This window comes from Pleurodeles waltl, chromosome 10, assembly GCF_031143425.1.
Source record: "Pleurodeles waltl isolate 20211129_DDA chromosome 10, aPleWal1.hap1.20221129, whole genome shotgun sequence".
In the NCBI taxonomy this organism is placed as follows: domain Eukaryota; kingdom Metazoa; phylum Chordata; class Amphibia; order Caudata; family Salamandridae; genus Pleurodeles; species Pleurodeles waltl.
Genome location: NC_090449.1, coordinates 1,008,297,662 through 1,008,318,378, shown reverse-complemented (window position 1 = coordinate 1,008,318,378; position 20,717 = coordinate 1,008,297,662). Strand labels below are relative to the sequence as shown.

Genomic DNA, 20,717 nt, shown 5'->3' with positions numbered 1-20,717 from the left:
CCCCCACGCCCCACATCCCTATTCCGGCCGTCATGCCGTTTCACGGAAAACGTTCCTTTCAGGAGGCCAAGGGGCCGGTGCCAAAGGCGGGGTCGGTAACGCAAAACTATCCATGCGGCAGGCGGGGGTGCACACAGCGCCGAGCACAGTCTGGCAGGCGGCGCTGTGCACCGCAGATCACCGCTGATGAGCGCCCGAGGACGACACAGGTCAGTCTTTTCCACTGACGACAGCTTTTTCCTGTACAATTCTCCTCGTGAATGGTTTCCATGGCGCAGGGCTGGACGGGCCATTTATTCTACGGGGCATATCCCCGGTTGGCTGGAATTCCAGAGCAACTCCTTGTGCCATGTCACCTTTACTGCCCCTACCCTAAATGCAGTGGGGTAACGAAACTTTAAGAGCCCACCCCTGCTCAGTACACGGAGTCGTCCTAACACCCCTCCCCCCCCCCCCAACCCGCCCGCTTACGATGCTGAGGAGGCCCTCTGAGGCTCGCCCCCTCGCACCGCTGGGGCACTGCCCAAATGCCCCCCTACCGGAGGTTAATTGAAGCAGGCAAGTGGGGACTTCAATGGTGGAGATTGTGTGTTTCCTTGTAATAAGGTTCATTATGAGTGGATTTACATTGAAAAGTTTTAGTTGTTTAATTATCCAGTTTTATTGAGAGCAAATACGACCCGAAGGTATTGGAGCGCTTTATACGAGTACCACTCACCTTACACGAACACATTAGTTTTTTGGGAGGCCGGGGAGATTAAGTAATTTCCAAAAATCACAAGATGTTGAGCCAATACTGAGTCTAGAACAAGGTTCCCCACAGAGCTAAATTTGTAAATAAAAACGTGGCGGAACACGGAATACTGAGGCAGAGTAATTCTGAAACCATCTGGGCCTCTTCAATCCATTTAAAGCCACTTCCTTCCCCTTCAGCTCATTTTTGCAGCTTTCTGCTTTCTCTCATTGTGACGCTTTTTCGTTTTTCTCTTCCTCCGTCTTTCCCATATGTGTCTTTTGCACACAGTAAATGCTTGAGGCAGAAAAATAAGCACCGGCCCTCAAAAATAAGGGCCGGTGCTCAGCACCGGAAACAACAAGCAGAAATTAAGCACTGGTTCCCCACCTCCAAAGTCAGCAGCTCTGGTCTTAGGTCACGTCCTCTCCAAGTGTTGGAAAGTGGTTTATTAGTAAGGGCAAGCAGGAACCTACACTTACTAATAATGCCACAAGTGAGGTCTGGTCAGGATCACAATAAATTAATCCTTGCTCAACCCTTGGTAGCTTGGCCCACAGCACTTAGGCTTAAGTTGGGAATGTGTGTAAAGCATTTAATATCAACAAAACAGTTAATAAGGGTTGGCGACTTTAAGTCTGAATAACATTTTCCATATGTACAAAGACAGGAGTATAACTGGGAGGAAGACTGGGCAACAAGGAAATCTCTAGATTTTCCACCAGGCCAGCGACTGGTCAGTGGAATTCAGAAAGCACCAATTTCATGTAGCCACATGCGACTGGGTGTTCTTGAGTGGCCTTTAGTGGTGGCCACACCACAAGATTCTTAGGGAGCAGCCAGCCAGAGCTGAGGTAGGGGTATGGCTTGACCCCATGGAATCAGAGCTTAGGCCGAGCCCTGGACCACCTGTCCTTTAAATCACATAACAGAGGACTTGTAAAACATAACAAGAGCGCTTAAAATTGAAGAAAAAACACTTCTCTATTATTTGACAACTGTGTCACATTAGATATTTGCACCGAGTGACATTTCTTGCAATTTGAAAGCTTCTAAACCTACTGACCGCTCCTGATTTACAGAATTTTTCAGAATATATTTTGCAGTTGTCCATAGCGCGAACTAGACCGCTTTACATGCGCATTTTTTAATTCGTTAATTATAGTTTAGGGAAGAACAGTGCTTAATTTGCGCTTGTTGTTTCCGGTGCTGAGCACTGGCACTTAATTTTGATGGCCGGAGCTTATTCTTCTGCCTCAAGCAGTTGTTGCGAGCAAAACGTTCGTATGGGAAAGATAGAGGAAGAGAAAAATGAAAAAGCGTCACAAAGGGAGAAAGTAGAAAGCTGCAAGAGTGAGCTGAAGGGGCAGGGAGTGGCTTTATATGGCTTAAAGAGGCCCGAGGTGGCTTCAGGATTACGCTGTGTCAGTATTCCGTGTTCCCACATTTAATTGCAGCAGCCGCGTCATTGAGAGGAGGGCTTTGGACACTGGCACGTTTCTATTTACAAATTAAGCACTGGGGAAGAAGAGACTAAATGATCACAGGACGTTGAGCCGACGTCGAGACTCGAACACCTGGTTCCCCAGTTCCACAATCGGCTGCTCTGGCCAACTCTACACCCTCTCCATAGATGCCCCCAAAGGAGACAAAATAATAAATAATACAGTGAAAGGCTACACCGAGGCAGGCAGCTTGCCGCCAGGTGCCAATGTGAACTTAAACTGGCAGTAGTGGCTTGGTCATATTTTTATTTTGTTCTGCAATTAATTTAAAATGCAAGTCCAAGAAAGGCGGTAACGCAGCTTTCACACGTACTCATGATTGGGCTGTGTTACAGAAGGCAGTCTCCCATTTTCAGAATATTGCTTTTTACCTTGAAAGTGCATACGGAAAGACACCCAAGGAAAGCCAGGAACCCGGGGCTAAGATAGTACAGAAGGCAACAGGCCGGTCACTGTGTAGTTATAAACAAAACCACAGTATACGGACGATAAATGCCCAAAAAACAAAAGTATTGTAGTTTTTGTACAACATGTTTTAAAAGAAGTTGAGGATGAAAAACGGCACAATAGTGTGTGGAAAAAATATGCTTGACGTCACGCTTAGCGACTATAAAGTGTAAAAATAAAAAGATCCGACGTGGTGACTCAAGGAGCTACAAGTCAAAGCCGTTTAGACCCTTATAAGGATGGAGGCTCATCATCAAATCCAAATGTTACATATAGCATCGTAACACAACATCAACATATGGATACGAGGGTAAGTATGATAGGCAAGTGGGTGTCATCAATTGTTCATAACCATTCAGAAACATAATTTATTCATTTTCTCTTATGCAATCTTTTTCCTCTCCTTGGCCTATCAGTCCCTGGTTGTACCCACAGATCTGATGAGGACCTTTCATCCACAAAAGGGTTGAAACGACGTAGACTTGTAGTTCCTTGACTCACCACATTGAAGCTTTGATGTTTTTCACTCTTGACAGGCACTAGGTGTGAGCATCGAACAGGTTTTTTTTTTTTTTTACATACCATTGTGCTGTTTATTGTCCCTCTCTTCCTTAAAAAAATGTTGTACAAAAAAATATCTTACATTTTGTTTACAGCCTGGCATATTTGGACCCAGTGACTTGCCAAGATATGTAGTGTTGTCCCTGACATATTTGCATTTATTGACTACTATTGTTTTGCTTAATAACTGTGCAAGAAGAATTGTGTAGCTGTGTGTACTGGCTCGTCAGTGGCTCGTGCAACAGCTGGGCCCAAGAACAGCTCAGACCACAGACCAGGCTTTAGTCTGCCTTCCATCTGTACCTGCAATGCCAAATCTGCACATCAGAACTACCTTAGGACCTGTGGCCTGGAGCGGGAAAATACTTCACATAATTGTATATATGTGGGTTCAGGATGCAGGCCCAGCCCTTCTCACTGAGGCAGGAGGATAACAGGACAGTAGGGCAGTACAGCAGGGTGGTAGTCCGTCTTGCAGCAAAGCAGCACAGCAGTCCTTCTTCTGATTTTATCACAGGTCCAGATGTGTACTGAAAAGTTAGATCTGAGGGTCCATTATTTATACCTGGCGCCTACTTTGAAGTAGGAGAAGGCTCTGGAGGTTTCCATCCTCTGATGTCTCAGGCATCCCCTTCCTCCCTGCTGTGGCCCCAGCTTGAATGGGGGCATAAAATGCTAGTGACAAACCCTCTGTGAGTGTGTTTAGGCAGGGCCATTGTGATGTGCAAGGTTGCTAGATGACAGCTCCACCCCCTGGTTAAGTCAACATGGCCCATCTAGCCAATACATATCTTCCCTTTGTCTCACTGTCTTGGAGAATTACACAAGGGCCAAATGCCAGCTATATCTAGTCATGCCACCCAGGGACAGACTGCAGGCACCAAAAGGCGAGGAAAATAAATTGCTAACTTTCTAAAAGTGGCATTTTCAGAATTGTGATTTAAAATCCGACTTCACCATTAAAGGGGGTTTTTAATTACCATTCTCTTGACATCAAACTCGAGCTGTCTTGCTACTCCCAATTGAAGGTTATAACTTATTAAATGTAATAAGGAAACCCACTGTTATCCTATGGTAGATTTATGCCTTGCAGTAGCGAACAAAAATGTAAGAGTTTTTCACTAGGTCATGTAAAACCTAAAAGTAAAGGTCCAATATTTTAAATACACCGCTTCCTCCCTCTGAGCTGTTCACAGGCTGCCCTAGTGGTGACATATGTATTAATAAAGGAAAGTTTAGGCCTGGCAAACGGGTAATTTGCCAGGTTGAAATGACAGTTTAAAACTGCAAACTGAAAACACAGACTGCAAAGGTAGGTTTGGGACATGTTTTACAGGGCTTTTTAACTGGGTGGCACAATCAGCGCTGAAGGTCTACTGGCAGCATTTAATTTACTGGCCTAGGTACATGGGGTATTGCTTTACTAGGGACATACAAGTAAATTAAATGAGCCAATTCGGTACAAGCCAATTGTACCTTGTGTAGGAGAGAGATCATAAGCACTTTAGCACTGGTTAGCAGTGATATTTTTTCACAGTCCTAAGACTAACAAAATGAGATCAGGAAAAATAGCAGGGGTGAAGGCAAAAAGTATGGGGGAGGAATACCCTAAGGGTGTCAGGTCTAACACAAGAGGTTACAAAGATACTAGGACAGAAACAAATAGGTACTCAGAGGAATGATTAAATAGGAAGTGAAAAGTATTTTTTAAAACTGAGATATATGTGGCAGGACAGGGAGAGCTTGTACTGCAAAGAGGAGATACAGAGAACAGGATAGAGATGCAATAAAATCCCGCCTGAGGGGGGGGTAGAGAGGCTTGGGCATGATCCATGAAGTCTCAAAGGTTAAGACTAGGAGACATGGACACTGGAGTACAGAGTCCATATGTAGCACTGAGGCATGGACATATGGACTGAGCAACTAACTGTTGATCAAAGGGAAGGACATGCCGCAGATTGGGAGACAACCAGTCCCCTGTCTCCTATATGCAGATGATGTCATTTCGATTGCTAGAACGGCTAACATGCTGCAATTATTGTTGGAGTCATTTACTTCAATTATACACAAATTCGATTTAAGAGTTAATTACTCCAAATCGTTTATTATGGTTAAGGGCCCTAAAAATACTAAAACAAAGTGTCACCTGATCGGCATGCCCAACTTGCTAGAGTTCCTTATTTTAATTATTTTGTGGTACCCTTCGATCGCGGGTATTACTGGGGCCATTTACTAAAAATTAGATCCCAACTATTTCCTAAAGTCACAGAAACAGCTTTTTACTTCTTTTCCAGGCTGGACTCTAAGCCAGTAAAGGGGTTAGCTCAAATATATAAGAGCGAATGTATGTCAGTGGGGCTTTATGGTGCTGGCGTTTGGGATTTACTCCAAGGTAGAAAGTCTCTAAATAATAAAAACTAGATTTGTTAGTGGTTTGTTATCCATCCCCCATTCTGTATCCTCGTTTATTGGCCATGATGAACTTGGTCTGTCATACTTAGACGATGCGGGTTGCATCGCACTGCTAATGCTATGGTTTAAGATCTGGTGCACGCTATACGCAGGCTTCTCCAGGCTTGTTCTTAGAGATTGCTTAGGCCTGCAGAAAATACGAGATCCCATAGTTAAATTATGTTAAGCAGATGTTTACAGAACTAGGTGTCACAGAATTTTTGCATCCACATTTGATTACTGCAACTTCTAAAGAACGATGAAAAAGTTTGCTTTAGGAGTATTGATTTAGTGCACAGGCGATGAAGGCACAAGTCCTACTCTAAGTTAAATGCCCCCGTGGGAATGGAGCCTTATCTTGCACTAACAGGTTTCCCCCACCACAGATTATACCCCACACGGGTGGGACTGAATAATGTGCATTTTTTGCCAGCATTTGCTGCACAGGGCACTTGGCTCAGGTCCCTCCCCAGATGGCCCTGCGACAACTTTTCTCATCTAAACACAGTTCAATTTATGCAATTTTGCTCTCTAAACAAACGTTTACTTTCTAGACTTCTGACTCAATTTTACGGGATGTAAGTATTAGACATTACGTGGCTGCTCTGGCTTATTTACAACAGCTCAGTTTGCCGCGAATTTGTTATGCAGTACTTAGCTACATTAGGGGCGCCTTAGCAGTCAGGAAACTATATGGTGACGCAATCGTTTCCCATTTAGGATACTCGTTTTGTTATATTTTAACTGTCACTTGACACCAAATTCTACGGTAACATTGTACTGTGATAATGCATAATCTTTAGATGTGTTTTGGGATACAGTACTGTTTTATTGATTTTATTGTGCAAAGTTTTTCACTTTATGTAATGTACGTATTGTTCTGTGTGCTTTTATGGCTATTCTAGCCAAATAAAGGTTTTAGAAGGCAAAGAGGAAATTGAATCATCACAAATGTTGTCATAGTGCATAATTAAAGTCACTAAATTAACCAGATCTAAACCCTCTGTTAGCTATGGCAAAAAGAAGATAAGCTTAACTTTGGAGCAATGTGTAAAGTATTTATGCAGTACCAAAACAGTAATAAAGTCATAATGCAAAAAATAAATATCCTGAACTGAATAGGAAAAGTAGAGTAAAATTTAATGAACAAAATGACACCAGACACCAAAATGACAGAATTCCAAACAAGGAACCAGAGATATGATTTTTTAAATGTTTTAAAGTTGGAATAGCGCCAAGAACCAGTCAGTGGTCAAGGTAGACCAGGACCTAGGTGCAATTTGATGCTGACCACAGAGTGCGGGTCAGATACACCACCCAGGTGTGTCTTGGTCAAAGATTTTACCCATCACTTCTATCTAGAGGAAGGGGAATGTGGCTTTGGACACATCGACTTTTGATGACAATTTGTACTATAGACCACAGTAGACTTTAACAAATTCTATAACTGAGGGTGTTTCTCGTCAATCTCAAATTATTTCAATAGGAATGGATGACAGGAACTACTGCTGAGTCAGTGGGATAGTTCGGGCCACATTGTATACCACAGAGAATGTGCCTGACTACAGCACTGGCATGAAATGGCCACCATTCTCTAACTTAGGGCTGATTTAGAGTTTGAAGGATGTGTACTCCATCACAAACATAAAGGATATCCCAGACGTTTTATTATAACTGCCACTGGATACAAAGAACTTGTAATTAGGTGGACGGGATCCATCACATGTGTGCCGGAGACACTTTTCAGCTAAAATGTAAATCAGTCCAATAGTCTAGTCTAGTAGCTGGCAGAAGTCTAAGGTCTTGAAATCAAGCAATAGCCTAAAAAAATCAAGACATGGAAGGAACTTGCCTATAAGCGAAGGAATAGTTGCCTATTAAGCTAAGTTTCTAATGAATATAATAAAACCCCTAGCAGTTCCCTTAAAAACCCTCAGCTAAGAAGACAATATGGATACAATCTGAAAATGAAACTGCTGAAATTCCCACAGGTAAGCGGAGTTATGTAACTACAAGGCCCAATACACTGTTTATCAACTCTCCCATGACAACACTGATGACTTTGCAAGTAACATAATCAAGGCTACCACTGATGCAGCGACACATTTTACATTGCATCAAGATTAATGGGTGTTGTACTTTCAATCCCAAGAAACGTATATCCTGACAGTCATTGAAGGCATTTATAAGACACTATGGCTGTCGCTATCTAAATGTCTCCCTGATGATAAACAGTGCAAAAAGACTGCTACAGTTGCACTCACACTTCATCATTATATTCACAGAAATGAAAAGTAGTTCTAAGGCTGTCAGCATCTATACGTCACTTACCTAAATATATGTGCACAAAGGATTCCTGTGGTTACACCTCTACTTATTTGAGTTTATTGGTTTATTTATAAAGAGCTTGTTCAAACATCAGAATAATACACCATTCAACTGCTGTACATGTCCAAGTAACAGGCATCGCCCGAAGCATTAGACATAGTTGGAAGGATGCCACATCTAGATGTGCTCACAGAAGTTATATTGATTTTGATAATAAAGGCTCTTGCAGCTGCGTTCATAAGCAGAAGAGAAGATGGAATTAAAGAGATTACATGCGGTGATAAGTTTGTAGTACCACCGTCAACATCTGGATGTTTCTGCGGAGATTAAAATACAGAAAATGGCTAGACTCTTACTTTTATCAAACTTATTTGAAAGACATCTGAGAAATTCAATTATTTGCAGCTTCAATTATCTTACAGATGACGTCACTGGTGAAGCCAGATGTCACCAGAATGATACAGATGATGTCATTTGTGACAACCTGTGACGCTGGGTATAAGTGAAAAAGCAGAAGCAAACCAAATCATCAGAAATTATGAGAACATTTCTGTGGCGGTCTGGGAAGTGGAAGTAAAAAGCGTATGGAAAATCTGCAGAAACGACAGCTAAAACATATTATTTCTTCATTTAGGAGGCAAAATATGTTTTATAAGTAACTACCAACCATTAATGGCGAATTTTAATGTTTTTATATTGGATATTATATTGGATGTTGCATCTCAATTGTAATATCCTTTGAAGTTTAAGGGAGTCCTTAAGGGTATTTTTATTACACTGAACAGTAAGTCATCCTATTAGAAAATTACATCTTTCATTTAACGTCGTTTAAGTCATTATTTGGGGTTTCGTATTGATATAGAGTAACATGTGCATCACAGTGTGTGCTGGGCATGGCCTAGTGGGCACTGGTTCAGGCCACTTCCTGTTGCAAGTACCCACGTGACAAGAATTCCCTGGGCCCAAGGTTAGGCCTTTGGTCCTCAGTACATTACAGCTGTGATTACAGCACATGTTGCTCACAGACCGCTGATTATGTCATTAAGGTAAATGGGTTCCAGGGTGAGTAGGAATGTGCACCCGGCACAGCTAATTGTGCTCAGTCGGATGTCACTTTCTGTAATGGCATGCGGGTTGTCCAAAGGAATGTGATGTCACGGCCACTACGCCGAATTATTTATCCAGATAACATCATTACAAACATAAATTTGCTTCTCTGAAGCATGGGATTGTCAGATCAGATTTACTCAGGCGATTGGGAGACAGTGCTTGTGGATTCTGCTCACTAAAATCTATAATCAGATATTGCAGGTTGTCATAGATAACTTTCGATCATTGCATTCACTCTTTTGGAGGACATCAAAAGGGGAAGCACACCTAAATATTTAGGGTCTGCTAAAAAGACATGCAATAAGAATCCAAAACACAATGCCTTTAAAACCCTCATAAATAGGGCCAGGTGCCTGACAAGTCTTCACAATGAGTGAAAGACAATGGTCGGGTTTTTAGCCATCTGGACCAAACAGTCTATGTTAAGCTGATCTGTATAGTGCCATTTTCACCTGTGAGGGTATCCATGCGCTTAGCAGGACGGTAGGTGGAGGACTCCCTCGGTTATTCAAAAAGCCAAGTCCTCAGCCTCATGCAGAACTCAAGGAGCAAAGCTCTGATGAGGTGTAGGAGGTTGTTCGACGCTTTGGGGGATATGTAAGAAATGGCACAACTTCTTGCTCTTCTGTGTAGGTGGGGGAGTGTGCATGTGACAGTCTGGCCAAGTGGGTGTGTCTGTAGGGTTGGTGGAAATGTATGCAGCTTTTAAGGTATGTGGGGCCAATGTTGTCAACGCTTTGTATGTGTGCAGGAGGAGTCTGAATTGAGCACGTGTGTGTATGGGTAGCCGGTGGAGTTCTATGAGGTGTGGTGAGATCTGGGAGCAGCGAGGTAGGTTAAATACTAGTCTGGATGGTTTGGAGTTTGTTCAGGATATGTTTGGTGATTCCAGCATAGAGTGGGTTTCTGTAGTCGGGTTTGCTGGTTATGAGTGCCTGTGAGACTGTTTTCCTGGTGTTCTCTGGTAGCCACTTGAAGATTTTTTGCAGCATCCTCAGGTGGAGGTTACTGAGTTAACCTGGGCAGTCATGTTGAGTTTGTCATACAAGATGATCCCTAGGTCTCAGAGATGGGCGTGGTTCCAAGGTCTGATGGCCACTAGAAGGAGTCCCATGGAGCAGTCTTCTTTCAGAAAATCACAATTTTGGCCTTGTCCGAGTTGAGATTGAGGCAGCTAGATCTTATCCAGTTGGTTACTTCAGTCATGCAGGTGGCAACATTGGTTCTTGTCCTGGGTGTCTTATCCGTAATGGAGGGCATAGTTCTGTGTCATCTGCGTAGGAGAGAATGTTGATGCAGAACAACCTGATGATGTTGACTAATGAAGTCATCTAGCTGTTAAAAAGAGTCGGGCTAAGAGATCGTGTCTTTTGAAGGATAAGGTGGCATGATGGCTTTCTGTGTTCTTTCAGTAAGGAAGGATCAGATCCTTGGACGCCTGGAGCGCAGATCCTTGGATACCTGTCTCGTGTAGTGTTCTGATCAGGATGGAGTGGGAGACTGTGTTGAGGGCTGCCTCAGTGCTGTGGTTGGGTCTAAATCCTGATTGAGTAGTGTCCAGCAGCTGGTGTAGGCCAAGTGGTCTACAAGATGCTTGTTGATTGCTTTTTCCATGACTTTGGCTGGGTATGGTAGCATGGAGATCAGGCTGTAGTTTGCTAGCTGGGTGGGATCTGACAAAGTGCTTTGACTTTTACATCTTTTCAGGCTTTCAGAAAGGTGGCGGTGGCAATGGAGGTGTGTAGGATGCCGGCGAGCGTTTCCTTGATCAGGAACCCCCCTAAGCTGTAGATGTAGTGGGGGCTAGGATCTGCAGGGGCTCCACAGTGGATGGGTCTCATGATGATGGATGTTTCTTCTGCGATGATCGATTTTCAAATATTCATTGCATTTCCTGAGCCAACTCTGGGTAGGCTGGAGGAGAGACTGCTGGGGTTCCGTGGTGGGTCAAAGTTGTTGTAGATAGTGATTTTGTTGCTGAAGAATTCTGATAGGTTGTCACAAAGGTTTGGGGGGGTGTGTTGCTGTGGGTGGTGGATGCTGCTGCCGTGAAGTATTTTGACAATTGCAAATACCCCTTTGCTCCTGTCGGCCCTGATTTCTAGGGCTGATTCGATGACACTTAAATTCAGTCTGTCATCTCTCTACATGTTATTTTCTTTGCGACAGTCTCGCCATCACAACTTTCACCAAATGCCTCACAGTTCAAGAGAAGACAATGTCTGTAAAAATGCTTTTGAGAACTTTACACTGTTTCCTCTCACACACCAGGGAATGAGGGCTACACTGAATGTACGCAATATACCTCATTTTACAGCACAGGACCAAATACAGGGACAGCAAAAAGTTCCTTGAGTGACAAAGTTCGTGCCTAGGGAATCTTTGGGTTGGAAAAGTCACACAGAGTAAAAAAGTCAATTAGCCCATCAATGCAAATGGCATTTGGTAGTTGGTTCTGTAAGTGCCAAATAGAGTTAATACTATCAGATCCAAACTGCGGCATGGGGTGGTTAAGGAGAGGGGAAACAGCAGGCGCATCATAAAAATATGTCCTGGTGATTTTGTTTTTTTAGGGTGAGGTACTGCCTACATGACTTCATGAAATGGCAGAAGGTGAATAAAGCAGAACTGTGCTGACAAAGGATGAAATTGTGACACACGTGCGTCTAACTAACTCGATTCAGGTAAGACTCAAGGAAGAACCTCCATGAAAGTTAAGAGGGCATTCAGAAAGCAGACTTTTGGGAATAATTTATGGCACCGGTGATGTGCAGTACCAACAATATTCTTGATCTTCTAGGACGTTCGAAGCATTTCATTTAAAGTTTTTGCTCCAGTACCAGGATACGATACAAACGTGGATGAGGTCACAATTACCGAGCAAACCCAGCCCTTTAGATCACTGGTTTGATGCAAAAGCTCAGACTTCAGGTTGGACACAGTCAGTAAACTACAAGTGTCCTACAGATGTGGTAATAGCATCCGAAACCTAATTAAAGTAGCCAATTTCCTAACCTGGGTTAGAAACACAAGCAAAAATGTCTTACTTGTATGGAGAAGATGTCTGGGGGCTGTCTGCTCATTTCTGGGCTAGCTGGGCAAGTTTTAGCTTATCCCCAGTTTGTCCACCGACCTCATTATCGTGGTTGGGGCAGAACTCATAGCCTTCGATGTTAGACTCAGATTACTTATTTGTTTAGTTTTATTTATGTATCTATTAGTTTCCATTTCATCCCAAAAACCTCGTATTGAAGGAGTCAAGTGTTCAGTTTTTCCTAAAACTGAAATAACATAACGTGTATTTGCACGTTCTCCCAGAAGGGTATCTTGGAGCTGAATAACAGAATGATGTCCTCCAAGGAACTTTTGCCTTGAGAAAGTATCAGTGTCACAGCCTGGGAACAATGGAGGTGTAAGACCCCTTCCCCTCTCCAGATATTAACCCCTGCACGCTGAGCAGGTGTATCGTGGCAGCCGCACCCACCCACAAAGCCATTGTGCCACCTTTCAGATTTAAGAAGCCTGAATTCTATCCTATAATGCAATGTTAAATGCAGTAATTACAGAACAAGAAACATGGAGAAAACTAATGAAAGGGAGAGAACGTAAGTGACTGCCATTTCCCGTCATGGTGTCCTACAAAGTCCATTAGTTTCAACCATATGCCCATGTAAAACGAAAGATGTTGCGGGTATCATGAACATGATTGCGGGTACCAAGGTACACACTCGCAACTAAGTCGAACAAACTGAAACAAAATGGAAATATCCTTTAAAAAGAATCCTAAAACACTTCACCTTCTAATTAACATAAGTTACATTACAACGTAATTGAAATATATTGTCGACACAGTTAAAAGGTACACCTTGCACTAAAGCTTTTAATACTTTATAGGAGGTGCTGGTAGGTCCGCTGCATTGGATTGAGAAACAGATGGTATTCCCATCTGGAACTGATACTGTTCTGCAGGTTGTGTTTCAAGCGGAATATATTACACAACGTTTGTGTGTTCGGGGGGGGGGCAATTCATTTCCTGAAGGAAACATTTCCAGGCCTTGTCTCAATGTTTAATTTGTGATACTGGTTGCATGTGGTGGGCACCAACACTCTTTTTTTGGGAACCAGGGTATATTCTTTCTCATCAGACACTGACCCAGAGCAAGTGAGGGACGCACAAGAAAGAAGAAAGAGAGACTGGAGAATATTGGGCAATTGAGAAAGAAGGTATGAAAAAGATCCTGTTATAGTGGCATAAAGAGACAGGAAGTGGAGCGCGGTGGAAGAATGAACCATTAGGTAGAATCGAGTTAAGGCTGCATTAGTGTAGCAAATTCCCCTTTTTTGAACGGTCAACCCAGATTTTTCACCTTTTCCTGTGCATAATAATTGCTGGTCTGTGACACTGCTAATCTGTGCCACAGTGCATGTGCTCTCATCCTATAATGGTAGTTGTAAAATATGTATCACCCAATTGGTCTACTTATCGGTCCTGAAAGACCATTGGAAACGGAGCAGAATATGATGTGGGAGCTAAATATCATATGTGGGCTGCAATGTGTATGAATTCGCTTTTACTCTATCAGGTGGGAGGAGAGCTCATATGAACAGCGGTGTGGTTATGCTGCTGAAGACAAACCTGTCTGGTGGCGGGAGGGCTCTGTCACCTTGTAACAAGTGCTCCTGGGCAATTTTCCAGCAAGGGCAAGAGGAAGTGGGGTACTTTGAGAAAATAGGTGTGACTGCGTGGCAGAAATTCTCCAACCACTGCCTAGTGAGCCTGGCATCTCAATCTCTGCCCTCTCCCTAAGAAGACTCAATCTGAAGAAGAGGGTGCTGCTGGAAGAAGGCATCTGACTTTTTCTGGAAGAAAAGGACTCACACAATGACTCCTGCTGTCACCCAAAGTCTGGCTCGGTTCTCCATGGGACAAGTGGTTTTATTTCTGTTTCCCTGCTTCAGGGGCAAAAAATCGAAAGGACTCCTGACACCAAAAGAGACCAGCTGACCAGAGAGGACTGGAACCTTGCAGGAGACCTAGCTGGAGAGAGACCAGATGCCCGGAAGCCTGCCTTGAGGACACGGGGATGGAGGACTGACCAAGACAAACTTTTCCAACAGTTTGAAAAAGTTCAGACTGCATCATTATTCTTTCTCCTGAGGGCAGGGACAAGGTGCTGATGCTTGCCCTGGATGGTAGCACCCAAGACGGTCAAGAAAACCAGATTCGTCCAGCACCGAGGTTTTTGACATGCTGAAAATGGATTCACTGAGACATCGCTACAAAGGTATCCGGTCTAATGAAGTCCTTCTTTCTACGTTCAGTTTTGCACCAGAGGAGGAGTTTGACGTCTAAAAGAGTGACTAAGTACAAAGGTAAAACCTTGGACCGGGGCTAAGAGGCAAATCTATCCAACCCATAAAGCAACACCAGCAGCTATAAAAACAGGTTTCTTCCACTCAGACATTTTGGTGCAAAAACCAACATCCTTAGCTGGAGATCATTGATGACAAATCTGACTTATAGGGACCATCGCTGGACACAGCCTTGAACCTTTTCATGCTGGAAGATTTTAACTTCACTTCAGTGACTGAAGGCCTAACTTAGAGTTGGCAGTGCGGTTCGTTAGTAAAAACATGACAGATATACCATCCACCTTGTTACAAGTACCACAGGATTAAATGCACTTGATGTAAGAGAGACAGGATATCAGTCACATTTGTAATGGACTAACCTGTTTGCCAAACTCTAAATCAGACCCCAAGTGTGAAGGTAAAAACTCTTACCAGGATCACCAGCTTGGTGTATCTGACCTCCACAGTCAACCTGACATCATACCTAGGTCTTGGTCAACCAATAATTGTTTTTCTTTTTGTTGGCACTTTTTGACTTGAAATTTCAAAATACATATTGTCAGTTTTCCTAAACCGCCTTTAATGATGTTAGTGACTTTTGTTAATTAAAATTTTCTCTCTCTATTAGTCTACATTGGATTGGGAAGTTTATTGTGTTGTCTTTTGCATGTTGAAATTGATGGTAGTGTTTGAACTTAACACACACTTCTCTGGGCATTGTCTGCTGTTTGTCTCATAGATACCAGGGTTTTTCTCAAAACTATGTTTTGACCTAACCTGAGGGTTTTTAATGTAACATTTGTTCTATTTTTTATAAAAATATAAACTTATAAAACATCTAAAAATATTAACAAGGTTTGCATCATTGTACATTTCTAGACATATGGCATTCTTGGTATGTTTTCTGCACTGAAACCTTTCATTTACACCTACAACTCTTAACCTAGTAGATATAAACTTTACTTCCTGTTTCATCACTTACTTGTGGTCCATTCTTAAATAACTAGAGTGGGTTATTGAGTTGGTAGGGGTACACCTGCAAATTAATAACCGTATTCCTGACGTGCATCAAACTTAAAATAAAAAAAATTAAATATTATACAAATCAATATTAAATATAAAATCCAGGAGCCTTGCAAAAATGGTATGGAGTGTTGAAACAACAGAAGGTGGACTTTGAAAAATGGGTAACTAAAATGAAGTAAAATGATTGCAGGATTGTTATTGGGGAGAAGATGCCAAAGAACTAAGGGCCAGATGTAGCAATTTCCGCATTAGCGATTTGGAAATTGCGAGTCGGTGCGGATGCAGAACGGAATCTGTCCATAGGGACCCCTTTCCTTTTGCGAATGGGTTACCACCAGTGTGACACTGGTGGTAACTGTGAATTGCTTTGCGACCGCATTTGCGGTCGGAAAGCAATTTAGCATAGCGATGCAAGTCGCAAATAGGAAGGGGACACCCCTTCCTATTTGCGAGTTGCATTCACAATTTGCGAGTCAGTACCGACTCGCAAATTGTGAATGAGCACCGCAATCGGCATTTTGCATGGGGCAAACTGTGATTTTTCTCCAGTGGAAGGCTAGCCTAAAAAGAGAATTAAGCAATGTCCCAAACAGTTTTATGCTATGTCCCATATGAAATAACAGGTGTTACAATTCTTCTGCACATGACCTCCCTGTACACCGAAGACAACTTAGAAAAAAAGCACTGCAGATATGTGGCTGTGAAGGGGCAAAGTGGAAATATACCTTGAAGTATAGCATCAGAGTACCTTCACCTTTAGGACAAGGAGGCATTTATAATTACTTTTCATCTACATCTTGCTAACTTTGCACTCAGAAAGGCAATAATGCACGCAGACCTGATGTGGCAATGAATCAAATGAATTTTAATCTGGATGGAATTAACATGAATCGCTGAATGCCCAATTTAGCATTTGATGCATCAAGTGCAAAAAATAATGAGAATGGCCCGTGAAAGGCCTTATGCTCTCATTTGTTTGGAGTTCCCTAAAACTTACTCTAGCTTTTACTACAGTTGATGTTTTAGCACTTCATTTATATGGTTTTGTGGAGGAACATGAATTGAAAATCTTCACAATGTGCCCTTCTATAGAATTCATAGTATAGTGTACTCGTAGCAGGGCTAAGTCGGCCTTTGATGCTTACAAGCACTTAAAAGAGCAGGATTTTTCTCTATGTGGCACTAGAGGAATATTTCTGTGATTCATAATTAAAACAGGACAATTCCTCTTGTATTCATGATATTTTGTTCCTCATTACTAAAAATAATAAAAATTTTAGGTAGTTGACATTTAATAAAAAACTGTTTTTTGGAGTGATAGTTCTCCTAGAAGCTTTCCTAGGAGTTGAAAATACTCTGCTTCAGGACCCAACATTTCTATTCAGTGTTTTGTATGTGATAAAAGAGAACTGTCCTTAAACTTGGTCAACGGGAGGCACAATTCACACTTTATTTAGCTTTACTACTTCAGAAAGAGAAGGGAACCCAGTGAAATTTTAATGTAGAACTTCCCACAGTTGCACGGAGAGCATGACTGTGTATTTTAGATTGCTGCCTACCAGACAGCACCACTGTCTGGTTTGCTAAAGACATCTTGGGGACTTTCAAAAAGTTAACCTAGAATGCATTTCGCTTGTTGATTACCATTGCATTGCATTGTGGTTTGTAAATCGAACTTTTTGGGTTTCCATTTGTGGGCTTTATTTGCTTTAGGCTGTCCAGGTTCAGTTCGCCCATCCATTGCCTAAACCTTGTTTTCTGTATCCTTCCACAAACTCGGTTTCCGTTAACAGGCCTTTACATCATGTTCTTATCTCACCACGTTTGCTCTGCATTCAAGACTGAGGTCAAATGTCAGGCGCTGTCTTCCAAGAGGGCCTGTTTACTTTTCTTTCTCTGACTTCAGTGTGAGAGGATTTATGTGACAATCTTGCTGGATAATGGGGATAGGAAAGAGATTTTTTAGCACACAACAACGTTTAAATGAACTGTGTAAGTATTTCAGAATATATCAGAAAAATGAAACCACAACTGAAGCACATTTTGTGTTATTTCTGAAGTGTGTTGGAAACAAATATTTTAATATAATAAAAACGAATCATTAAACTAGGTGATGCAATTTCCACACATTTTTGTCTGTGGACTGTATAGACTTACTAGTAATACTGTATGTCTATGCAATTGTAATGGTCATTTCAAATGAACAAGTAATCTGCAATGTCAGTGTGCTACCACACCATGAATACTCCACATTAGGCCACTGCACTCTATTCTGTACCACTCCACACCACTGCACTCTACTCAGTGACACTCCACTTTACACCACTGCACTCCGCATCATTCCACTCCACTGCACTCTAAGCCATATCACGCTACGTCTCTCTACTCTACCCTGTACCACTCTACTCTATGCCAAAGCACTTCTCGCCACACTACTCTACACCACTGCACTCTTTGCCACTGCACTTTACACCACTTCAGTCTAGGCCACACCAATCTACTCTGCACAACTCCACTCTATGCCACTGTACTCTACGCCACTCGGCAACACTGCACTGTGCTACTGCACTCTATGCCAGTACACTACACCAATGCACATTATTCTGTAAAACTTAACTCTACACCCCCTGCATTCTTTATTAATCCATTGTATGCTACTCTAATCTACTCTGTACTGATGCACTATACGTCAGTACACTCTACACCATTTTATTCTATGCCATTACACTCTATGCCACTCTACGCAACTGCACTTCACTCTGCACTACTCTATTCTATGCTACTTCAATCTACTCTGAAACAATCTACTATACACTACTGCACTCTATGCCACTCTACTCTTAATCACTGCATTCTACGCCTGTGCTCTCTATACAACAGCACTCAAGGTCACTGCACTCTACGCCACTCTACTCTATGGAACTGAACTCTATGCCACTGAACTCTATGCCACTATACTCTTCTATGCACCACTCTATGCTACTCTACTCTGCCACACTCTAAGCCACTACACTGTATGCCACTCGACTCTATTCGGCACTGTACGCCTCTCAGTTGTACTCTGTGCCACTGCCATGTGCATCACTCAACAATACCCCACTAAACTCTGCATCACTCTACGCCACTCTGCCTACTCTGCACCACTCTACTCTACTCTATTCTGTGCCACTCCACTCTGCACCACTTCAATCTACGACACTGCATTCTATGACGCTACATTGTATGCGGCTGAATACAATGCCACTGCACTCAATGCCCCTGCGCTCTATGTCACTATACTCTGCAACACTACACTATTGCACTCTACACCAGTCCACTCTACTCTATGCCACTCCAGTGTATGTCACTCCACGCGATTCCACACTATGCCTCTCCAATACGCGACACTCTCTGCCACCCCACTCTTCAACACTCTATTCCACTCTTTGCCATTCCAATCTATGCCACTCCAGGCCACTCTCCTCTATACCACTAATTTTTAGCCATGATGAATTGCAGCCAGGCTGATGAACAACATGGCTAAAACACATTGACAAAGCCAATAGCTTTTGCATTGGCAAGACCTATTGGGTTTGCCAATGCTTGTTTATCCAAGATTGAAGTTAATTATTCAAAACAAATAGGTATCACCAAGTTATTCATCTTCCTTTATTTCCTTCTAGGAATTCTAAGTGATGATCCGTCAAAACAGCAACATGACCCAGAGTCCAACCACAGAATACTATTACACAGATGAAGACAATTACACTCTTGATTACACAGACTATGAACCACTTTGTGAAAAAGGAGATGTCAGAGAATTCACCAAGATCTTCTTGCCTGTGCTCTACATCCTGGTCTTCATAACTGGTGTGGCTGGAAATTCCACGGTTGTGGCAATTTACGCTTACTACAAAAAAAAGAAAACTAAGACTGATTTCTACATCATGAACTTAGCAATTGCAGATTTGTTGCTCCTCTTCACTCTTCCTTTTTGGGTGGTAAATGCCATACACGGATGGGTGCTGGGAAGGGTGATGTGCAAGGTCACGTCTGCCTTGTACACAATGAACTTCAGCTCCAGCATGTTGTTCCTGGCTAGCATCAGCGTCGACAGGTACATGGCAGTAGCCAGAGCCCAGAGTAGTCCAAAGCATAATAACCAATGCCGGGTAATCTGTTTATCCATCTGGATGGCTGCCACTTTGCTCTGTGTTCCAGAACTTTTCTTCAACACGACCAGGGAACATGGAAATAGACACATGTGTCTGCCTGTATTTTCAACAGACCGGGCCAAATTTATGAAAGCATCCATTCAGATCCTAGAAATAGTCCTTAGCTTTGCGGGACCATTTCTCATTATGGCAGCCTGCTATACCGCCATAGCAAGAGCCCTCATCAAGACTCCAAATATCAGGAAATCTAGACCTCTGAAGGTCCTGATGGCAGTGGTGGGAGTTTTCATTGTTACCCAACTACCGTACAATGTAGTTAAGCTCTGCAGGGCCACAGATATCCTATACACCTGGATAACGTCCTGCCACATGAGCAAGACCATCGATGTGGCCACTCAGGTAACGCAGACTATCGCACTACTTCACAGTTGCCTAAACCCGATTCTCTACGTGTTCATGGGGGCATCGTTCAAAAGCCAAATTATAGAACTAGTGAAAAAATATGGCACCTGGAGAAGGCATGGTGTGCACAGAACTGAGGAGTACTCTCTGAATTCTGAACAGTACACCCAAGAAACAAGTAGCTTATCTATATGATATAACGATGGCACCAAACACTGGAGATTTGTACAACTTAAGCTTCAATTAGATTTGATTTCACATAAAACATTTATGTTGGACCTTTAGAAAAAATTTCACAGGGGTTTTTCAGTGGTTCGGATAAATTATTTCCATTAAAAGACACAATTTTGTTTGTTCGTTATTTGGGAAGTGGTGCCATCAAATTTACTTCAATGCACCCCTTCTTCATTTTACTGTATTTTTTCTTTGCTATTCAAATAAACAGCCGCTCATGGCTGACAAAGCACCCTCTGCTGCTAAAAATGTATGTTTGTAACACCACAAATTAAAAGAAAAATCAAGAACAAATTGATATGATTTCCAACGTGTATAATAGTCCATAGGCTGTAATTTTTACATATCTTCAATGTTTAAAAAAAAAACTTCATCTGGGCATATTAGTGTTAGGATGTGAATACTGAGTCCCTC

The 20,717-nt window shown here is 42.4% G+C and overlaps 2 protein-coding genes across 3 annotated transcripts in view; one reads left to right on the top strand and one right to left on the bottom strand.

Annotated features, from left to right (window-relative positions):
* ACAD11 (acyl-CoA dehydrogenase family member 11) overlaps positions 1 to 20,717 on the bottom strand; it is a 269,487-nt gene that overhangs the window by 72,247 nt on the left and 176,523 nt on the right. The window lies entirely within an intron of this gene.
* ACKR4 (atypical chemokine receptor 4) lies at positions 79 to 20,409 on the top strand. 2 transcript variants are annotated; one of them, XM_069211891.1, is made up of 3 exons: positions 94 to 209; positions 11,709 to 11,819; positions 19,176 to 20,409. In XM_069211891.1, the coding sequence occupies exon 3, from the start codon at positions 19,188 to 19,190 to the stop codon at positions 20,262 to 20,264; it is 1,077 nt and encodes a 358-aa protein (XP_069067992.1). In that variant the 5' UTR covers positions 94 to 209; positions 11,709 to 11,819; positions 19,176 to 19,187; the 3' UTR covers positions 20,265 to 20,409. The 2 variants fall into 2 exon arrangements, with proteins under 2 accessions (XP_069067993.1, XP_069067992.1); XM_069211892.1 differs by lacking the exon at positions 11,709 to 11,819 and having other exon boundaries at positions 79 to 209.